Below are 21732 nucleotides of genomic sequence, written 5' to 3' on the forward strand. Positions count from 1 at the left end.
CTGTTAAAGACAGCCCATAAACACCTTTTGTCAGTAACTAGATTTTTGATGTTAAAAAAAAAAGAAAGAAAGAAAGAAAGAAAAAGTCGAATAGGTAGAATTATCCCTCTTGTGATTTGGAGATTTGAAAAGAACAGTAATGCTTAATCTTTGGTTCACCCTCAGAGAGGGGGAGAGACAGCTGCCTCTGGGTCCCCAGTGGAAGAGGCTGAAATCTCTTGCTTTCTTCAAGTAACTGGGGCTGTAGAAAGGCCTCTGGGATGCAGAACGTGGGCCCTAGAAAGCCAGCAAGGAGAACAGTGGGCACCAAGCTAGCGCCCTGTTCACACGAGGGGCCTCCTCTGAGCAGCTGTGCTGGCGCTCTCTGGGATTTTGGCCAGTCGGCACCTGATCAGAGGATGGAGGAAGAGAAAACCAGGGTCTAGGGGCAGACGGGGGAGGGGCTGTGAATGGAATGGAGCCCCAGGCTCTTCCACTTTGTGCAGAAGTTGGATGGGCTTCCAAATGAACTCCACCAGCTCTTCAGGCTTTGCAAGACTGGGGAGAAAACAGTCCTAAAGAGAAGAAATCTGATTTCCTCCTCATCTAGCAGGTGAGAGTTTACTAGTTTTAATTTGATTTGGAGACATAAAAGCAACATAGTCTTATCTGAATCCCAAATGATAATTAAACAATATTGAAAATAAAGCTGTTTTAGAAGAAATGGTATATTAAAAATTCAGAGTACCCTATTTAAATGGCTCTAAGACATACCATCCGCCAGCTTTTAAGATTTCTCAAATACGTCCTATGATCGATGGTATCTTACATCATTCAGGGGCAGTTTTGACCTTGCTGTCATTACCTGAAACCTTTCCTAATAAAGTCAAGAAATTGACAGTTTCAAAACTGGCTGAAGAGGGTCAGTGATTTGGGAGAAAACCCAGTAGAGAAGGGTTTCAAAGCTGCTGCGTCACTAGCATTCTTGCTGGTCCAGTGAACGCTGTGGTGTGGGAAAACAAGGCTATTGAGAACTCAGAGTCAAAGGTGAAACAAGGTTCAGACTCTAAAGGTGAAGAATATTTAGCGGTTGTTGAACCTTTTTCTTTTTGGTTGTTTATTTTACTTTTAAAACTTTTTTAAGTAATATTTTCCTTGCTCAAGCTCTCAGCCCCAGTCTAACCATGAGAAAAATATCAGATAAAACTAAATCCAAGGGCATTCTACAAAACATCTAACCAGATTCTTTCACTAAAAATAAGGAAAGTCGAGAAAACAGACCCTGTCCACCAGAGCCAGAGGAAACGTGACAGATTATAATGTGGCATCCTGCGTGGAATCCAGGATGAGAAAAAGGATCTTCAGTAAAAACCAAGGAAATCAAATAAAGTACAGCCTTCAGTTAATAACGTATGGATATTGGTTTGTTGGTTGTGACAAATGCACAATATAACATAACATGTTAAGAATGGGAGAACTTGAGGGGCGCCTGGGTGGTGCAGTCATTAAGCGTCTGCCTTCAGCTCAGGGCGTGATCCCGGCGTTCTGGGATTGAGCCCCACATCAGGCTCCTCCACTAGGAGCCTGCTTCTTCCTCTCCCACTCCCCTGCTGTGTTCCCTCACTCGCTGGCTGTCTCTGTCAAATTAATAAATAAAAGCTTTAAAAAAAAAAAAAAAAGAATAGGAGAACTTGAATGTAAAGTATTTAGGAACTGTCTGTACTATATGAGCAATTTTTCTGTAAATCTAAAGCTATTCTAACAAAGACTTTATTTAAAAAATAAAATCACATCTCTTTATAAAAAATAGATAATATGTTCACATTATGTATCATTATTATCAACGAGGCAAAGGAAGTTGTTTCAATAAAGTATTAAAGAAAAGCCCTAGGGGTGCAAGAGCAGTGTCATTAATCAACAGCTTTATTGTTTTTTAGTTGTATATGAAAGAGTGGTGTGATTTACAGTTAAAGGTGTTTTAGAATTTGATAAAGTAAGGTAACTATTTTATGAGATGTCAACATGGCACATCATAGGACTACTAAGAACTTAAGAATAAAATCCCTGGCAAAACCTAAAACAAACAAAACAGGGGCGCTTGGGTGACTCAGTCCTTAAGCATCTGCCTTCAGCTCAGGTCATGATCCCGGGGTCCTGGGATCCAGCCCCTCATCAGGCTCCCGGCTCTGCAGGGAGCCTGCTTCTCCCTCTCCCTCTCCCTGCTGCTCCCCCTGCTTGTGCTCATTCTCTCTCTGTCAAATAAATAAATAAAACCTTTAAAAACACCACCACCACCACCAAACTATGGCCAGGGAAGTATCCATGCATAAGTATTATCAATCCTCCTTTACATCTACAAGGGGCCACATGCCACAGCTGGCTGTCATCGGTCCTGAATGGGCACACTCCAAATTAAGAATTCCCTTTAGCTTTTAGCATTTGGCAGACAGCTCCTGCACCTTATTTCACCAACACTAACACTGAGTCATGTCTGTTTGAAAAATCCCCTTGAAAAGCCTCCTTGTGTTTGAAGCCCAGGCAGAGAGCTCCACTTACCCACTACTCGGTTCTGAAAAAGAAAAGAATCTCCGGAGTGTGGCCGTGGTGGGGAGAAGCGAACAGAGCTCCAGCCGGGCCCCTAGCTCTGCAGTCCTACCTCAGCTGCCTTTGCCTAAACCTGCAGACACTGTCCCTGGCCTGCTGGTCCATGAAGGGGAACCTCACTGAGAAAGAGAGGTGTGCAACCTGGCAGGGAGCTGGAATACAGAAAGACAGTAAATGCTACGTGTCTACTCATTTCTTGAAAGGCCACTCCTCGTTCCTTCTAAATTTCACTGGGGTAACCAACCTTACTCCCCACCTGCTCCACCCATTCTCACCTTCCAGTGATAAATAATAACAACACGTGGACACCACTCCACCGAATGCATTCCAGCAATGAGGTATAAAGGATTCGTATTTGACCTGCAGTCCACATCCACCCTGAGGCCAAGTTACTAGAAAAGGAGAAGCTCAAGTATTGTTGATGCATCCCTCCAGGGGGTAGTATCAACACAAAAACTCACCACAAAATACCATTAAGTGTGACATTAAAAAGCTAGAACAGCAGCAGCTGATAGACTCGACCGATTCAGGAACATCATGGATATCCTTTCAGAAAGTTTGGTGTCCCTTCTGGAAAAACACTGATGGGGCATTTTTCTAGAAAATTGGGGAAAGAGCAATGTTTGCTTAGGTACGTGCAAACTCGTAGTTTTGCAAAGCTTCATGGAAGCCAGAAGTCCAAATAGAGGACAGAGAGTTTTAAGTCATGTCAGAAGTGCATGAAATGTACTAATTTAACTATGAATATAAAAGTTTAATAATTTTTAGTAAATCACTTGGATTCCTAGCACTTTGCCCTTAGTTGCACATAAAAATGAGTCTGTAGAATTATGAACCATCACAAATCAATAAAAGTCCTCTGACTTTTAGAGTATTTCTAAGCCCCTGTAGGATGATGTGGTAGCCTGAGCATGGCATCGAATCTGGCCCAGACTCCGTTCATATTTTGTTCATTTCTGTACTTTGAAACCTGGAAACAGGAATTACACAACAACTATTTTCTGAAAGAATCATGAATCTGTTCCGCCATGCCTTTATAGCCTGGGGCAAGAGTAAAGATGGAGGGACTGAGGCTTTTCAAGAAGAAACGAAAAACTAATTAGAGGTTTGGGATACAGCAAAAGCAAATCATCTTTTTTCTTTTTTTTAAAGCCAATAAACTGTAATTGCTGAATTTACTCTTTAAGCCTATCTGTAGAACTACTTGAAGTTTTTGCTTATAATTAATATGTGGTTTGTATGTAAGAATTACCCCTCCTTCACCTGAAAAATTTAAAGCAAATTTTAAAGCAAATTCTACACTGTTCAGTAATTATTTCTATCACAAAATCAGCTGAATACTGAACCAATCCCCACTTTGACAGGACGTTCTGCTGTGCCCCCGGGGCTCAGAGGTCTGACTACTCTCAGCCTTTGAGAGGTGGCCCACAGGACCCCCCAAGCGGGCCGGGACGATGTAAAGGCCGAATGAAACCACAGCACAACTGCTAATGCAAAAATGACTAGGAACAGCCTCCACTGGTGGGATTCCAGAATGTTCAAAGATTTATTCTGAAGGGAGCTGACAGCTTCCATAGGGGTGTTTGCTACAGGAGGTGTTCAGACTTGTCTGAAATTGATGGCAGTGAGGAAAAGCAGCACTTTACCTACTCCCGCCCCCCGCCCCCCTCCAGCGAGTAGTACATAGAGTGTGATGGGAAAGGAGAATGCAGCTGTGGTTGGAAGAGAGGATGTGGGGAAGGAAGGGGTGGATGGAAGGGCATCCCAACCCACAGACTCCACAGGATTGCAATCTCTGGACTGAGACAGACTGTGTATCTGAACGGGGGTAGGAGAGGGGCTTGCACCTGCCGAAGAACCCCACGAGTGCATGAGGCAGTGCCAGCTCGTGCAAGGACTGCTGCAGCCAGGTCCTGCCAGACATCACCAAGGGGGTGTGCACACCAAAACCTCCCTGCACTCACCCCCAAGTCCCTCCTGAAGGCAAACGGCGGCAGTAGTCACTCCGGGTGGGAAGAGGAGGGCCTAGCAGCAGGAGCAGGAGGGGATCAGGCTTCGAACCAAACCAGAGGAGGGGCTGGGACATCAGCGCACAGGAGCCCAGGCACCAAGCCCTTAATACAAATGCCACCGTCCCATCTGACTTCACTGAGAAAGCAGCAACAGCAAAGCATTAAACTTGTAATGCAGGGCCCTTCTGAGTGCACTGGTCACATGCCCACGAAGTCAGCCTTGACCTGACCCTTCCACCCCCAGTCCACAACTGTCGTGTACCAGGTCGCTCTTAATTTCCCGCAGTCCTGGCATACAGTCTGGAGCGTCTCATTCAGCCACTGTCCCAAGATAACCTTGCCTTACTCTCCAGCTCTGACAAATTCTCTCCCGGACACTGGAAACAAATATTTAATAAACTGTTTCTCTTACCCACTTGCCCCCACAGCCAGTCCACATCCTTTTCTAGTTTAGCAGACCTGTTAGACATTAAAATTGTTGACTTTATTGCCTCTGGTTTTTTCCTTGCCTGTGTTTTGTATGTGCGCCCCACAGAGAAATTTCGTGTCGGGTGTTGTCTGTGAACTGGTCTACGGTTTGGCAAGGGCTTGCTTTTGAAGGGGAGCCTGTAACACGCACACACACATTTTCCAGTGAGTTTATCACTCCGTTATTATCTCTACAGGAAGTACTATAAAAAAAAAAAACAACACAGGACTTCTTTTGGATAGTTTTCTTTCAAATAATAAAAGCTAGGTCCCATTAGCTATCAGGTAAAAAAGTCAAAGCCTTCAAGTCAGCAGGGTTTTTCTTTCTTTTTAAATCCTTTAGTCAACATTACCATGTAGAGGGAGGGGGTCAAGAATAATCCCCATGAGAGGAGTTTTTACGTCGGGTTCAAAGGAAACAATACTCACGTGCCATGGGGAAAGTATGATGGTATGGTGGTCAGGTAAAGGGACAGGCTCTGGAGCCAACCTGCCACTTAGAGATTTCTCAACTTCTCTGGGATTTACTGTCTTCACTGGGAAGAGGAGGATTATAATACCTCGTGCTTCCCAGGGTAGCTGTATGGATTTAACTTCTGTGGAGCCCTTGGCCCAGCACATTACAGGTGCTCGACAACATTAAATCATCAGTAAAAAGGTCAGTGAGAAAGTCTACTCCAGCATTGTGTGACCAACCCCTACATGCCCAGCCTTCTGAGTGGAATTCATCAGGGCTGAACTTGTAGTAAACCTCTTCTTGATTTTGTTCCTCTTTTCTCATTGAGGAGTGTCCCCAGTTGCAGGAGAAAAGGTGAAGCTACCAGCTTGGAATCAGATGGTGGAAGACCTGGGGCCCATGCTAAGTATTCAAGGCTTTCTCTCAAGTATATATTAAGCATATAATTTTTAACTAAACTAGGACACTTGAGAGAAAGGGGATGAGTGTTAACTGTGTCAGAACAGGTGTAAACTCTAACTATGCCTGAGAAATAAGGTAGGGCCAATGCATTAACCCAGTTGGATACTTTTTTTTCCCCCCTCCCAGAGGTTACCACTCTGGACAAAGAGAGATGTTTTATTTTGTTGACTGGAAGACTCTCCAGCAAACATCCGGTCAAACTCTGAGTAGTCAACTCCTTTACCCAGAGATCTATTGACGCTGCTTGTGGAGTACATGAGGGAAGGTAAGACTCAGCTCTGGCCCCAAGGAATTCACTATTTAGTTGGTCAGACAGGACACAAATGAACACAGAACAAAACAAAAACAGGGAACAATCCAAAACAGAATATAACCAAACGCTGGACTTCATGACATAACACTTCAGGTAGGATCCTTAAGTGCCAGGCATTAAATGCCCAGGGAAAGGAAAACTTGTAAGGAAATAAGTGGGCCATTAGGAGACTGGGATTTGATTGTATTCCTTAATTGTGAGATGTATTCCTGAAAGTAAAGGAAATTTTGAAATCTACGTATGATCTTGTATATCTATTCCCACATAACCCTCCAATTTATCCTTCTACTAGCAGCTGTCTTTCCATTTAAGACATCTTAAAGGCAAGCCTCTTACAAGAAATCTGGGATAAGGTATACTTTTGTTTTGGTCCATGACCAAAGGGCCATAAGCTATGTTGGGGAACACTTTTAGATATAATTGGGAATGATTTTTTTTTTTTTAAGTTAGATTTTGGTCTCAGAGGGTTGTGCAATACATTTGAAAGAAAAATGTCATGCTTTATATTGAGATATTGTAAATTTATTTCCAAGAAAAGATAAACTTGGAGACAGTTTATCTATTATTTGGTGAGGTCAGGAAGACCATGAAACATAGTTGAATCCAACAGAAAAATAGAACTTAGAAAAGATGTTATCTGTATCAAAACATGGTGGTCATCTATTATGAAACCAGGCCTTTCTGGTGTCAACTCATGGTGAACTGTCTAAATAATGGCATAATATTTATTAAGAAATTGATACCCACTAGGCCAATTTCTTTAAAAATCTCTTTTGAAGCTTACTTAAGCTCTGCTTAATTTTGCACTTCGGAAGAAAATCAAGTGATTGTGAGATTCCTATGTTTTTAATGAAAATTTTGGATTAATCTTGAAGATTCAAAGCCAAATACTTCCCAAGTGGGAAAACGATTTCCAGAGAAAGAACAAAGTAGGAATTAAGATGATATTCTGAAAATAGTTCGAAACAAAAGAGGAAAACCCATCTTAAATGTGACCTACCGCTCTTTTAGACTTCCTGGGTCTCCCTTGCCCCTCTGCCATTCATTGCTTCATTCACTGTGACAACACTGGAGGTCAAAACAGAAAGCCTCTGGGGTCCTTAGCTCCTCGAGGTTTTCTATCTGGATGGAGTATGGGAGCACACAAGGCCCACAAAAATAAAAATAGCCATTTATTAAGAATGGTGGTAAAAGAAAATGCTCAGCCTCTAGGACATACATAGAGAGGGACATAAACGTTGACTGCCTTGGCCAGGTATAGCCTAGCGGAGAGCAGAGGAGGTAGGGCTTAAGAGACAGCGAGCTCATAACAAATAGAGATGGTGATGGAACGGGTGGGTGAGAATAAGTTTTAAGGACACAGAAGGTGCTTCAGGAATTTTAACTCATTTAACTTACTTAATTTGTTAGGTAGCCAATGGCTCCTTCCAGAACATATGGCCTTTTTTCTCCATTTGTTTGAAAGACATAGAAGCAACATATCAGGGGCTTATGGACTGTCTATTGTAGAGGAACAGATAAAGCTCCCAAAGTTTTAGAGGCAGTAGAGTGTTTCAGAGCTCAGTTTCTAGAGCCAGACTCCTTGGGTTGAAAACTTGGACCTGCCACTTACTAGTTGAGTAAGGAACTTTAGAAAGTTGACTTAAAACTCTTGGAGATCCATTTCCTTATGTGTAAAAGTGAATAAGACTAACTACCCCTGTCTAATTAGTACCCCCCGTGTGCACTTGGGGACTGCCTTGTATTCATTGCTGGCTGCTATCTTGCTGTCTCCCCTCACACACCCTTGTTGAAGATCATTAATCCTTAAATATACTGCTAAGGGACAGCATCCTGGTTGAGGTGGTTGCCACGGCTGGCACTTCATCTTTTCCGGCCACTCGTTTATCCTGCTCCTCTTTCACGATTTGTCAACTTCATTCCCTCTATAATTCTTCAGTTATTTTCAACTTCCACATCCAGCTATTTTTCTTCAGTGAATCCACCACCACCTTCCTTGTGACACTTAAAAATTCATTTCTTTTTGTCATTAAGGTGATGTATTCACTCTTCAGTGTAATAAATGGCAATCTCTATTACTCACATTTCATCCCACTTCCAGAAAAAAATGAGTGAGCAGGCTTAGACATTTTTATGAAAAAGCTACCAAAAAAAACCAAACAAACAAACAAACATGGAAATTCTAGTTTACAATGCTGAAAGAAAAAAAATGCATTTCTTCTCACTTTCTATACAAATGTAAAAACTAAGGGTAAAACGTGTAGGGGGATAGAACAATTGTAAAATTTGTGTGGAACCACAAAAGACCCCAATTAGCTAAAACAATCCTGAGAAAGAAGGACAAAGCTAGAGTATCATGCACCCTCTTTCAAACTACATTACAAAGCTGTAGTAAGCACAATGGTATGGTTTTGGCATAAACACACAGACATATAAATCAGTGGAACAGAATCACAGCCCCAAAATAAACCCACACATACACAACTAATTTATGACAAAGGAGTCAAGAATACACAATGGAGAAGGAATAGTCTCTTCAATAAGTGGTGTTGAGAAAACTGGACAACCACATGTGAAAAAGAGCGAAACTTGACCACTATTTCACAAAAATTAACTCAAACGGATTAAAGACTTGAACATAAGCCCTGAAACGATAAAACTTCTAGAAGTAAATATAGGCAGTAAGCTCTCTGGACAGATGTTAATTAGACTTGTGATAATTTCTCAGTATATATAATACTAAATCATTGTTTTACACCTGAAACTAATATGTCAATCATATCTAAGTTAAAAAAAAAAACACAATCTTGTAGGGGGTATTTGTAATCTACAGGAATATAAACTGCATTTTAAACATACAATATATATTGTTCTGGATCATTATAAATAACTTCATTCAAATTTTTAGAATCAATTTTCCCTGTGAAATAAAAGACAGTGAGAAATTTCAGAAGAAACTGATGATTAAATTTTGACCTAAACTTGCTGAGATAAAACTACCATCAGTTTAGTAACTGAAACAGTGTCATGCTTTTGTTTTTATCTATATTTAGAATAGGTCAAAATTCTTACCACGCTCTTGCTAAAAATTGCTTCATTAGACTAAGACAGTGGAAAAGTGAAATTTAGTGATGACAAATGCTTTCAGCTGTATCTTTTCAGGATTCATCTCATTCTCCTTTAAGAGGCCACAGCTATGGAATTCTAAGAGTCACCTTAAGACTCGATTCCACAAAGGACGCAAGACGAGAAATGCCCCTTAATGACTAAAAGATGATCATGACTATGGGACAGAAGTGTGTATATCGAGGGTACTGTGTCATAGTCTTAAAATTTTGCTGCTTCTTTAGTTTCTTAATCTATGTTGGGAGTTGTCCCTTCTAAGGAAACATTTATTAGGTACGATAAAGAGAGGAGTTTGGTTACTTTTTAGATACTGACAGCTTTGCTAAAACAATATACAGTTTTCCTGACTGCCCCCGCACCAAATAAAACAAAACAGAAAACCAACCACAGGACCACCACTTAGACCAAGGTTTTCAACCTAGCACTAAATCTTAGAGCAGACCAGAACTTTAGTGGTGCCTGAGCCCATTTGTTACTAACAACTGAAACAAAGCTCGGAAAGTTTAAATTATCCAAGACCACTCAGCAGATTATAAAAGCAACTGACAAAATTTATAAAACCTATTACTCTGTACTAGGGCTTATCGTAGCTGCCTTATATAACTTATTCATAATCTTTACAACACTCCTGAAAGATTATTCTGTATTTTATATGAAAGAAATGAAACTGAGAGAAGTTACAGGACTTACCCAAAACTATTTAGCCGTTAGTTGTATCGAATTTGAACCCAGGTCTGTCTTGCTCAAAAGTACATACTCTTCCCCCACATCATGCTGCTTCCCTGGGTAGAGGTGGATCTTTCCTAGAACGCATATTGTTAGCATTCTGGGCCAGGCTCCTTCCAGTGCAGACCATCTACAGAGCAGTTAGTACTGCGTCCTCCTCTTAGCTAGCTCAGAAATCACTCTAAGGAACAAGCAACAAGATGGCGACTAGGGAGAGTGGCTGAGAGACCCCTGGTTGTGGGCGAGGAGCTCGCCCTATTAGAGCAGTGAGTGTGAGAGTTAGCAGCTGTGAGAACAGGACAAGAAATTCCCTCTTAAATCCCTTTGAGTCCTGACACCTGGGTGGAAGACTAATTCTTTAGTCAGAATTTGTGGTAGTGATAACTATATGATTTATTTTCAATTCAAGCTTTCTTACAGTAAGGATACTAAAATAACTCCTTAACTTGCACTACATAATTGATGGAATAGAATGCTTTCCTGCCCAGGTGATACTGATTAAAGTCATTTTGATGTCAAGTGAACAACATAAAGTGTGAGTCTATAAAGATTCAGTGTCAAAAAAGTCTCATGTTTTACTTTATTGGACATTTGCAAAATTACCAACAGCTGAACCTAAAAGTCACAAAGCGATGCCTGGATGTATAAAACCGAAACGAGAACAGTCACGGTATGGGTTTAAAAAGGGTATTGGAGCCTAGATCTACTAAATATGAATCAGGTTTTATCACATCATTGCAAGACTCTCACGGCCATTAATAGTTATCCATCATCACCTGGGATAATAGTACTTTTCTTCTCCAATTAATCTATTAGAATCTTAGAAGATTTGGCTGAAATAAATTTTTTTTGCAGTTCTATATGAATCATATTTTGAGGGAATATTTTGTTTTTCAATTGTATATGTAAGACCAGTATGTAACTTTTGAAAATGCCTCTTTCAATAGATAGACATTTATTAAAATAAACACAGAAATACTTATAAGTGATTATACAGGAAGAGAGTTTTAGTCCACCAGTCACTAAATGCTAACTTGAATATTTCTGAACGATCAATAGCTTCTCATTTCAATGGTGGAATCTTTTAAACATATCACACAAGTGAAATGTGTCACAATGTGGCACTTAATATTGTTTGGAAAATGAAAATAAGTTACTCCGTCTGGGTCTAGTTCAGCGCAAGTGAACAACTACTATCTTATTACAGAAGAAAGTAGAGGAGAGGCTTTAAGCGATGCTATTTTCACAAAGGAATAATTCTTTGCTTTGTAGAGCAGCTTGCACTCAAGGGATTTCAACTCATCACTTGATAATCATGAATTCACCGACGCACCCACAGCACATCTGTGAAAAATAGACTTTACTGCTATTTTACAGATGAAGAGAATTGAGAATGATCACACAGTCAACTTGTGCCAGAGAGAATTGAGACACAAATTTCAAGTGACCAGGTTGTGGCAGTCAGAAAAATGGTTCCTCAAAGATGGCCAAATCCTAATCCCCAGACCCTGTAAATATGTTTGGTACCATGACAAAGGAGAATTAAGGTTACAGATATAAACAAGATCACTAATCAGCTGATCTTAAAATAGGGAGAGCATCCTGGATTGTCCTGCTGGGCTCAGCATAGTCACAAGGCTCTTTTAAAGTGGAAGAGGGAGGCAGAAGATGAATTCAGAGCCATGCGGAATGAGAAACACTTGATTCACTGTTGTTGGCTTGAAGGTGGAAGGGGAACGTGGCAGCCTCTACAAGCTGCAAAAAGCAAGGAAACAGATTTTCCCTCAGAGCCTCGAGGAGAGTATGCAGCCCTGCCCGCACCTTGGTGTTAGCCCAGAGAGAGCCAGGCTGGGCCTCTGACGTACAGAACTGTAAGCCTGTAAATTTGTGATGTTTTAAGCCACCAAATTAATTTGTTATAGCAACAATCAAAAATAGTTGCTTAATCAATTAGGAGCAATTAATACAAAACAGTCATTAAGAAAGACTATAAATAATAAACTCAAGCAACCAAAGAATAACATATAACTTGGAAATGCAAGTCCATTTTGAAGTAATAAAAGTAGAAACACACAGATTCTTTGGCATAGAGAAAGATGGAAAAGGAAAGACGTGAGAGGAATTTTTTTTTCCCTTCCACTGGAATACTAGAAGAGAAAGGAAATTATAAAAAGAACACATTTATCTAAAGGATGAGGTAAGAGTTTTTAAAAGGCTACTTGGAATAGCCTTCCAGGAGAAGTTTTGGAATCTTTGTCCCTAGAGATCTTTAAGATACACAGCGATGTATTTTATCTACCCTGGATGGCTTAGATATATACTTGCCTGATGACAAGGGGCCAGACGAGACAATCTCTCCTGGCCTCCTCTGGCCTAAATATTCTACACAGACCTGAGTCCATTCAATTCAGCACCACAATTATTTACTGCCTGTCTACTCAATGTAAACCATTCTGCTATGAATAACCAAAGAATAAGATAAACTCTGACTTCAAGAAACTCACGGTTTAATAGTGAACCAAGGTAAACAGTCAACCCTATGCAGGCTAGACAATGACAAGAATCATTAGGATTGAATGCATGATATATTGATTAAAGCTCATTAGATATATAAAAATCATTAGATATAGAAAAATCCAGTCTTATACTGATCATGAAACAATATTATAGGTCACCACCGGAGACTATCAGAGCACCAATTTATTACAATGAGAACTTATCCCAACCTTCCTAAATTTCTATATAAGGAAAATTTTTAAAATGAACTCTTTATTATAGAATTTCAGCTAAGAGAGGCAGAATGATAGAATTAGATTATATCTAGACTGTATCTAGAATGTATATAGAATATAAAAATTACCATTTTAGAAGCCCTGTATAAAATAATGGATCTGGGCAATCATCAGCAATACATGTGGAAACTATTAAGTGATAATTTGATGGTAAATTTTGTTGTGGAGGGATCCGACTGAGACCACCTAACACACCAAACAGTCTTAACATCACTGGGTATGACACCAGCCATTTATGTGTCTCTTTCCAATTTAACACAGCTTCCAAATCTACATACTTTTCCAAGGGTAATATAGGACATAGAGGAACCAGTTAAAGATTACAGAATGGAAGCAACCAGTTAAATGCAGAACATGGACCAGGATGTATGAGCCAAGTACTCCAGCAAACCAGTGACATTTAAGAGGGGAGGAGAGAGAGGCTCGTTATAGGACAAAAGACACGTAAGAGACATAACAACCAAATGTAACATGTAGACCTTGTTGGATCCTGATGCAAAAAAGAAACAACTCAAAGAAGGCATTTTTAAGATCAGCAGAGAAATTTAAATATGGACTAGATATCAAATGATATTATAGGATTATTGTTACAACGTGATAAAGGCATGGCATTACTCAAAATATTCCTCATCTGTTAGAGATGCATACAAAAGGGGTCACAGATTTAAAAATACAGTATCCAGTTATGCTTTAAAATCCTCCAATAAAAAATTGTGCGAATGAGGAATACCTAGAACAGGACCAGTGAAACAGTGATCTATATTCAAGTTGTATGATGCAACATGAGGGTCGTTATAATATTTTCTCTCCTTAGATGCTTGAACTTTCCATAATAAAAAATTTTTAAAGACAACAACAGTAAGTAAATAAAAGTGTGCCGGGTCCATTTGATTATCCCTCATCACAGCACTACTGAAAGCTTGGTAGATCTATACCAGAAATTTTCTTTACTTTTTTTGCACATATTTTTCACTAGCAATCTGACTTCTATCCCTTTAAGATTGAACACTTTTCAACTCTGATGGAAAGGAAGTTTACTATTCACCAAATTCTCAATCGAAATAACCAAGGGTAAAAACTATCATAAATAAACTATTACCTCCGATGCCCAAGAAATACAGGAGCAGTAGACCCACTTCCGTTCACGTGTGGGGTGCGTATATAGCGTCCAGGCACTTTTTGTAGTAAAGCGTGAATGTGGTGGGGGAATACTTGCAAAATTTCAAATTCTTTACAGTTTACATGGTCAGGGTTAGTGTCGTAACACTGGTTGAAAGTGCATAATTCTCAATTTTTTTTTTTTTGGCAACAAACTTTGTTTTAAAACAATTATCTTCGGTAAAATCTAGTCTAGACATTTAATTAATGTTACTCTCCTGTCTGATTTTAGAGTACAACAGACTTCTCTATGGGGAACAAGGGGCTGCAGGACAGAACATATTTCTCTTCAGTGCTCCCTGCGTAGACGCATGAGTGCCAGACCTGACTGATCTATGCCAGTGCAAGTGACAGGGTTACACATGCGAACTTCAGGGCAAGGCTCTTTAGCAATAATCCTAGCAGTGGAGCAAAACCCAAATCTCGTGTGAGACTGTTCAGAAGGCCTTTGAAGGCATTTATAACAGATGATCCCCTTTTCAAAAATGTTCTCCTTTAAAAAAAAGTTTTCATGTTTGCAAATCATTTTTCTGAATAAGGCTTAAAGATGGTTACAAACACAAATTACATTGTTAATGACATTAAAACTATTTCCGAAGAAATGTAAAATTGTATCATACTTGTAAAAGCTTTTAATTTTTTAATCTTTTTAAATTTCAAGAAATGTAATATATTTTCCCTTCTTCTTTAAACGTAGCTTCTCATGAAGGGATGCCCAGAAAGCTGTAGTTGTTATTTTCCACCAGAAGAATGTAAAGACAAAACAGGGGGTAAAAGTAATCCAGCTAAAGAGGCTATGTTACAGCGAACTAAACCGGGCATTTTAGCTTACTTTTCCTTATGCAATTTAAGTTCTCTGGTCAGGGATTGTAGGTGTAAGGGCAACGAAGGTGATTGTCTCTGCGGCACACGCAGGGTTCACATTCCGTATTTTTTCGCGTAAAGCACTGTACTATCTAGGTTACGACAATTACGTAGATGATTTGTAACGTTGGCATTTGGTTTGGCTGAGATGTAGAAGAAAGGGTACTTGCCTTCAAGATTTATAGTTCACGTGGTACCAGTTACCTGTTACCTCTCTTCTTCCCATGCCTGAAACCCAAACATCTTACCGACCACAGCCTCCGTGAATTTCCCTTCTGCTGGAAGAGGGAAGTACTGGTTTGGGGACAAGTTGCTGCCATATCCCAGGAGAAAACCTTCTAGTTTTACATTTGGATTTGGACGGAGGAACTTCAAGAGGATGGAGTCACTCGTGGTATTGATGTGGACTTTCAGGCTTGGCCTTTTACCTAAAGATGGGAACACAAAATACAGGGCTGTTATTTTACCAGTTAGCATCCCAGAGCAAATCTGGAGCAAAGGTGAGGTGCTAGAGGCCTTGTTACTAGAAAGCATGCTATCTACGTAGCTACTCGATATTCCAGCACATCCACCCAAACTGCTAAAGCACGGGTCATTCTGAGATCCAAAACCCAAACTAAATAGCGTAGAAAGCAGGCTAGAACACAAAGTAGAATCTTAGGGCTTAGAATTTGGTGATTTGTGACTGAGCAGGTAGATGGGATTTGAGGCTACTTTGGTTATCCACGATAGTCAAAACCTTCACTGGATACATATTGTCCGGCAATGTTTGAAGCATCTGAAATTTCTTATCAGTAAATTTCACTACTGCGTTTTGAAAACCCCCAGCGTGCTGCTCTCCAGCTGTATCCCCACAAGACAGTGATTTAGATATAGAGTTAGAAACAAAGGGACACAGGTGGGGGGTCAGCTTAGGGAAAATAGGGAGTTCTGAGAGAGGCGATAAATGGAGGAGAGAGCCCTTTAGGTCTATTTGGGGCCTGCAGGGTCACCGAGACAACTACATGGCGATGACCTCCAGGAGGCTGAATAACCGAGTGCGATGCTCAGGAATGGAACACAGATCCATGAGGATGTCGGCACTTTCTAGATAATCATCGGATGAACCTTCCCAGAGAGACTGTGCACAATGAGGAGAGAAAATTTAATTAAATGTTCAAGGCTTTTTTTTTTTTTCAACTATGTAGGCAACAGGGGCAGATTATCACACTAACCAGAAGTCTTAACCAAGCAGTGAGTGAACAACATTGCCTTTTGTCTTTGGGACCAGAAGGAGCGACGTTCAAATGCCAGCTCTGCAACTTAATTATCACTGGGGCCTCTGGCTACTCACTGAACATACTTGACCCTGAATTTCTTGATTTGTAAATTATGAATACTGGAGAACGATGTCCACTTTCATGGGTTGTTTACAAAGATTAGTGCAAATGGCACTACCTTAAAGCTGGTACATAGTAATTGCTCAATAATTGGTTACTTAATGAAGGCCATCCATAACCTTTTAACACAAGACAGAAATCCAAACCAGCTTTGTAAGATTTTCTGTAAATTCATATTAAACTAATTTGGTAACAAAATGCAGTCTGAACAATATGAGGCCACTAAGTCTTTCTCAAATCTCACTGAATAGTCCGTGTAACTATTCACATGTTTAACTGTAGGAATATTAACATGTTTAATTAAGGGGTGCTGGCCAAATGCCCACTGAAGACGTACCTTAATATCTGGTGTAGACCACCTAGTATATTTCTAAAATCCAAAGATTTTCTGAGTTCTAAAACATGTCTGGCCCCAAGAGTTTTAGATACAAGATTGTAGATCTCAATTATTTTCTTTCTTTATTCTACAGAGATTTAATATTTTTAGAATAATTTACCCATTGGAAAGATTGCATTTATTAATTAGTAATCCACATTTGATTTGTCATGATTCAAAGATTTATATTGCATTAATGCCAGTCAGCACCTCTGAACAGCATGGCTTCCCAAAGTCATCACACTAAATTTATACTATTCCAGTCAAAATTAGCCTGTAATATAGTTACATAAAGGATTCCAATAAGCCTTTAAAAAAAATACAGATAGGCCCTTCTTGGATACCCAGTTGTGGGACCCAGTACTACTATTTCTCAGCAACCAGTACTACTATTTCTAGGTATGTACATAGTTCTTTAAACTTCCAAGAATTTGATGAAATTTCCATAAACTTCTAGATTCTCAAATTGTTATTCCTACATTTCTGGTGTAATTAAAACTCAGAGATATTGGGCTGTTTACCCAAGTCCAAGGAAGACTCGTCTAGTCCGGCTCACCCAGTGCAGCTCTCTCATAGCACAAACAACAAACCTAGTCAGCCAGTTCTCTGTCACTCTGCAAGTTAAGTGCAAGGTCAAAACTGGGTCTCAGTTCGCACCAACCTACACTTCCTGCTGTTTCTGTTGAGAACATCATCATTACCCACTAGAGTAAGGAGTGGCCAACCCCCAGACCGAAATGCTCAAATCAATGCTAACTGCTAATGTTTTGTCCTAACCTCATTAGATTTTGGTGAGAGGATTTATACTTCAGCTATAACATAGATTTTGTCCAAGTCAAATTTCCCTTCTCAGTTATGTGCTTAGATTAACCCTAGAGTCACTCCACTACCTTAGAAGATTATTAGGTCCCACGGTAAATTAAAACACAGCCGGCCTGTTTCCAACCCCTTGTTGGGAAGCAGAGAATAAGGAATCTTAGTGTACTTAGGCTGCACTCATGTTTGCCTAAGAGCCAAGAGTCACAGCATCATCACATTAGACCTTTGCTCATAGATTTTGGCCTGATGTACCACATTACTTTTCCACTTGGAAAGTGGAAAGGATAATGGCACCAAGTGAGGAAAAGGAAGGCTGTAAACAGAATTACTGACCAACAAAAATGGAAGTGTTCTCATTTCCTCCACATGGGAATTTTCATGACTCCAGTCTTTCTCCCTTTCACTAATGATTTATGTCAGCAAATACATCAACATCATGTAACTTTTTGAATGAATTGGCATTTAGCAGACCTACTTTTCCAAAATTCTAATTCATACTCCTCTCTGGAGCTAAACTTTTAAAAGGCCTGAAAAAGAGAGAGAGATGCACAGAGACAGATCTTACCTCAAAGCAGCATCACAAACTTAGTATTTTGAGACTATCAGCCCAGTTGCTTATTTGAAGTTAGAAATTCAAGTCTCTTCATTATCCTGGCACATATTATTTCTTCCTTTATTATTTCTCAATGTATCTTATTTCTTTTTGGCCAGTATAATCTTCTCACATTCTGCAATGCACTTCCACCTATGCTCACACTGTCACCCAATATGGATTCCTTCTATCTTCTGTTTGTCTTCTCTACATCCCTTCACCCACTCAGTTATTAAGCCATTGGTCTTCTCAGTGCTCAGCAAAAAGTTTAAGCAATTTTTGCCCTTTCAATCTGATTAAGTTTGTCAAGCATTCCTTCAAATGAATGTTTCAACTAATATTCAATTTTATACTACTGGACAATTTCCTGATATTTTAGGGTATATCTCCATGCATCCTATAATAATTTTTAATCTTTGATAAGTTATTCTTCATTCTAATTCTAGTTTAATGGTTTGGAGCACTAGTCATGTGATGACAGTTATCTTTCAATGTTAGTATGAACACCTCTGGTGAATGACATAAGGTAGAGTTAATAGAAAAATAATATTACATGATACGGGCTTAACTAGGAAAACATTTATAAGTAAAATGGCAGATATGTTCCCCAGAAAAGCCCAGGAGTACAGAGTAATAAGAAAAACATTTTACTGTGTCTTGTGAGAAATAAAACCTAGGCCAATCAAGAGTGAGACAAAATAAAGAATGTGAACATTCCAGGAAAACACCACCATTATGGCTGAGAAAAAGATTGCACATTGGTAAAGGAGAACCTTGGATCTAGGACAGTTGTTTCTAATCCTCTTTTTGCAACATCCTAGGGTATCTCTAAATAGTTCAAAAGGGTGTTGTGAAATACTAAAAGGAAAAAAAATTCTTTCAAAATCAAATTAGAATGAATCCTCTTTATTTTTTCCTAATAATTTCTTATTATGTTATGTTAGTCACCATACAGTACATCCCAAGTTTTTGATGTAAAGTTCCATGATTCATTACTTGCGTATAATACCCAGTGCACCATGCAATATGTGCCCTCCTTAGAATTAATCCTCTTCAAATTTTTAAAGGTAAATACATGCCCTGTAGCAATAAATCACATGTCTGTGTTTCAATAAAACTATATAGTTGACCCTTGAAAAATATGGGGGTTAGGGGCATTGACCCACCACATAGACAAAAATCTGCATATAACTTTTGACTCCCCAAAACTTAACTATTAATAGCTTACTACTGACTGGAAGCTTTACTGAGAACATAAACAGTCAATTAACACACATTTTGTCTGTGATATGTATTCTGTCTTTGTATTCTTACAATAAAGTTAGTGAGAGAAAAGAAAATGTTAAGAAAATCATAAGGAAGAGAAAATACATTTACAGTACTGTATTTATAAAAAAAAAAAAATCTGTGTATAAGTGGACCAGGGCAGTTCACACTCATATTGCTCAAGGGTTAACTGTACTTGTAAAAATTGGCAGTTGGCTGGATTTGTCCACCAGGTCATCGTTTACCAACTCCTGGTCAACATCATTAGTCTTCAGGGAAATGCAAGTTAAAATCACAGTAAGATACCACACACCCAAGAATGGATAAAATTAAAAGACTCAACAACAAGTGTTGGGCAGGATTTGAAATAATTGGAGCCCTCGTGCATTTTTATGTGAATGTTAAGTGGTGTAACTACTTGTAAAAACTGTGGGACAGCTACCAAATAATCTGTCAGTTTCATTCGTAGGTATTTTTTGAGAAAAAATGAAAAATAATGCTATGCTAAGACTTGTATGTAGATATTCAAAGCAGCACCAGACTGGAAACAGCCCAAATGTCCATCAATAGTTAAAGGGATGAACACATGGCTTACCCACACAATGGGCTAGGACTCAGCAACAAAACAAAAAATTACTTATGTAATTTAGCATGGTTGAACCTCTTGTCTGGCGTGAGGTCATGCCACCGTAGATGGGCAGGACCTTCCTCATCACTGAGTAGTATGCCTTTCTCAGAGATGAAAGACTTTCCTCTGATGGAAGGTCATTCCATCAGCTTGCCATTACAGCAACTGGTGAAACTAGTTTTAATAGTGCCTAATATTATTATTCACATTCAACAAATGGTACATATATAAAATCCAGCAGGTCTTTTTTAGGCATTATTATATTCCCAGAACCGACAGTTCAAAGTTTCAGATGTATTCTATATTCTTCTTACACAATGGATAGTGGGTGGAAAACATTCTGATGCCTTTATGGTCACATCTTCAGTTTACATATTAAGCAGGGCAGTTACTGTCTGACAACACATTCAAAAGCTTCCAAAAACCATATTTGATGGCACAAATTATATTTAATTGAACTATAATGTTAAGTTTTATAAACCATAATTTTAACATAGGGCTTGGCAATAATTTAACATATGTTTTAATTCTTAGAGAGCCAAAAAGAGATCATATGACAGGCGTGGTACTCAAAGGACTCCCTGTTCTGGTACCATGATCCAAGGAAATGTGTTAGAAGGGGAAAAATAACCATATGGAGTTTCATTCATTTTCCTGTGGCAGCCACAGTATGAAGGAAGTGGCCAAAGTCAGTTATACAAGAATCTTCAGTTGTTTCTCATCCTTAAATAAAAATGTGTTGTCTGTAGTCTATAGCATGGCTTTTCTTACCAAAAACAGCAACAAACTGAAAGCCAGTGATAGGAGTGGAAACTTTCCATAGCAGAAAAAGCATGACAATTTTAGTTAAATATTTTAAGAATAAAGATGAAATGTTTCCATCAATTAAATAGACATTATAAATAGACATTATAAAAAGACATTATAATTAGACATTATAAAAACTACTTCCACCAGTGCTGTAAGAGCAAGATGCTTGTACAACATTCCATTAGAAGAGAGTCTGTGCAAAGTGGTTATGAAGATCAAGAAAGACATGGCCCATTCTGCAGCGACATGACGGCATGCCAGACAAGATAGGCAGAGGGAATTAAATTCCTTGGTCATGGTGGTGTATATGCAGAATTATAATTAAAAGCACTCACAAAGTAATTCTTAGAAAAATCCTTTTTAAATTTCAATTTATTGTATCCCATCTATCATCAATCCCATGTATCTCATGGTATCCTGCCTCTCTGGTTTCCAGAATGGAATTCCTTCTCAAAATCCACTGATTCTCTTTCACTCTCTTCCCAACTCTTTGGGAATGAAGTTCTACCACGGCCCAGTGCAGAATTAATGGGAGCTTGCAAAAAGCTGGTGTGCAGTAAACATGTAGCAGCTCTTCAACACATCTTCCAGAAACAGGGATGCCACTGACAGTTGTTTGAATTGTGCATTGCAAAACTCTAAATGGCATCTTTCAAATCATCTCTTATTTATGGCCCTATACATTAACCACACTCACAAAGACCCGCAGAAATAGTCGCCACTTACAAAAATGGGTGATTTGATGAGGGTAACTAACTTGTATTCTCTAAACTCTTCCCATAGGCCTCAAGCTGCTCCTGCCCACCCTTCGTCCTTCATGACTTTGATTTCTATCTTCCCTGCCTTCTGATGCTGACACTGGTAATAGGGGTTTGGGTGGCAGGATGCCTTATGTAAAGAG

At 39.3% G+C, this 21732-nt stretch overlaps 1 protein-coding gene across 18 annotated transcripts in view; it reads right to left on the reverse strand.

Annotated features, from left to right (window-relative positions):
• Nucleotides 1-21732, reverse strand: part of LOC103673262 (ABI family member 3 binding protein) — a 231995-nt gene that overhangs the window by 158336 nt on the left and 51927 nt on the right. For all 18 annotated transcript variants that reach the window (XM_040621162.1, XM_008702020.2, XM_008702019.2 and 15 more), the window contains exon 2: nt 15210-15389. In XM_040621162.1, coding sequence (XP_040477096.1) covers nt 15210-15389 — 180 coding nt within the window. The remainder of the gene's footprint in view (nt 1-15209; nt 15390-21732) is intronic.

The sequence above is a fragment of the Ursus maritimus genome, unplaced genomic scaffold, assembly GCF_017311325.1.
Source record: "Ursus maritimus isolate PB19 unplaced genomic scaffold, ASM1731132v1 scaffold_4, whole genome shotgun sequence".
In the NCBI taxonomy this organism is placed as follows: Eukaryota; Metazoa; Chordata; class Mammalia; order Carnivora; family Ursidae; genus Ursus; species Ursus maritimus.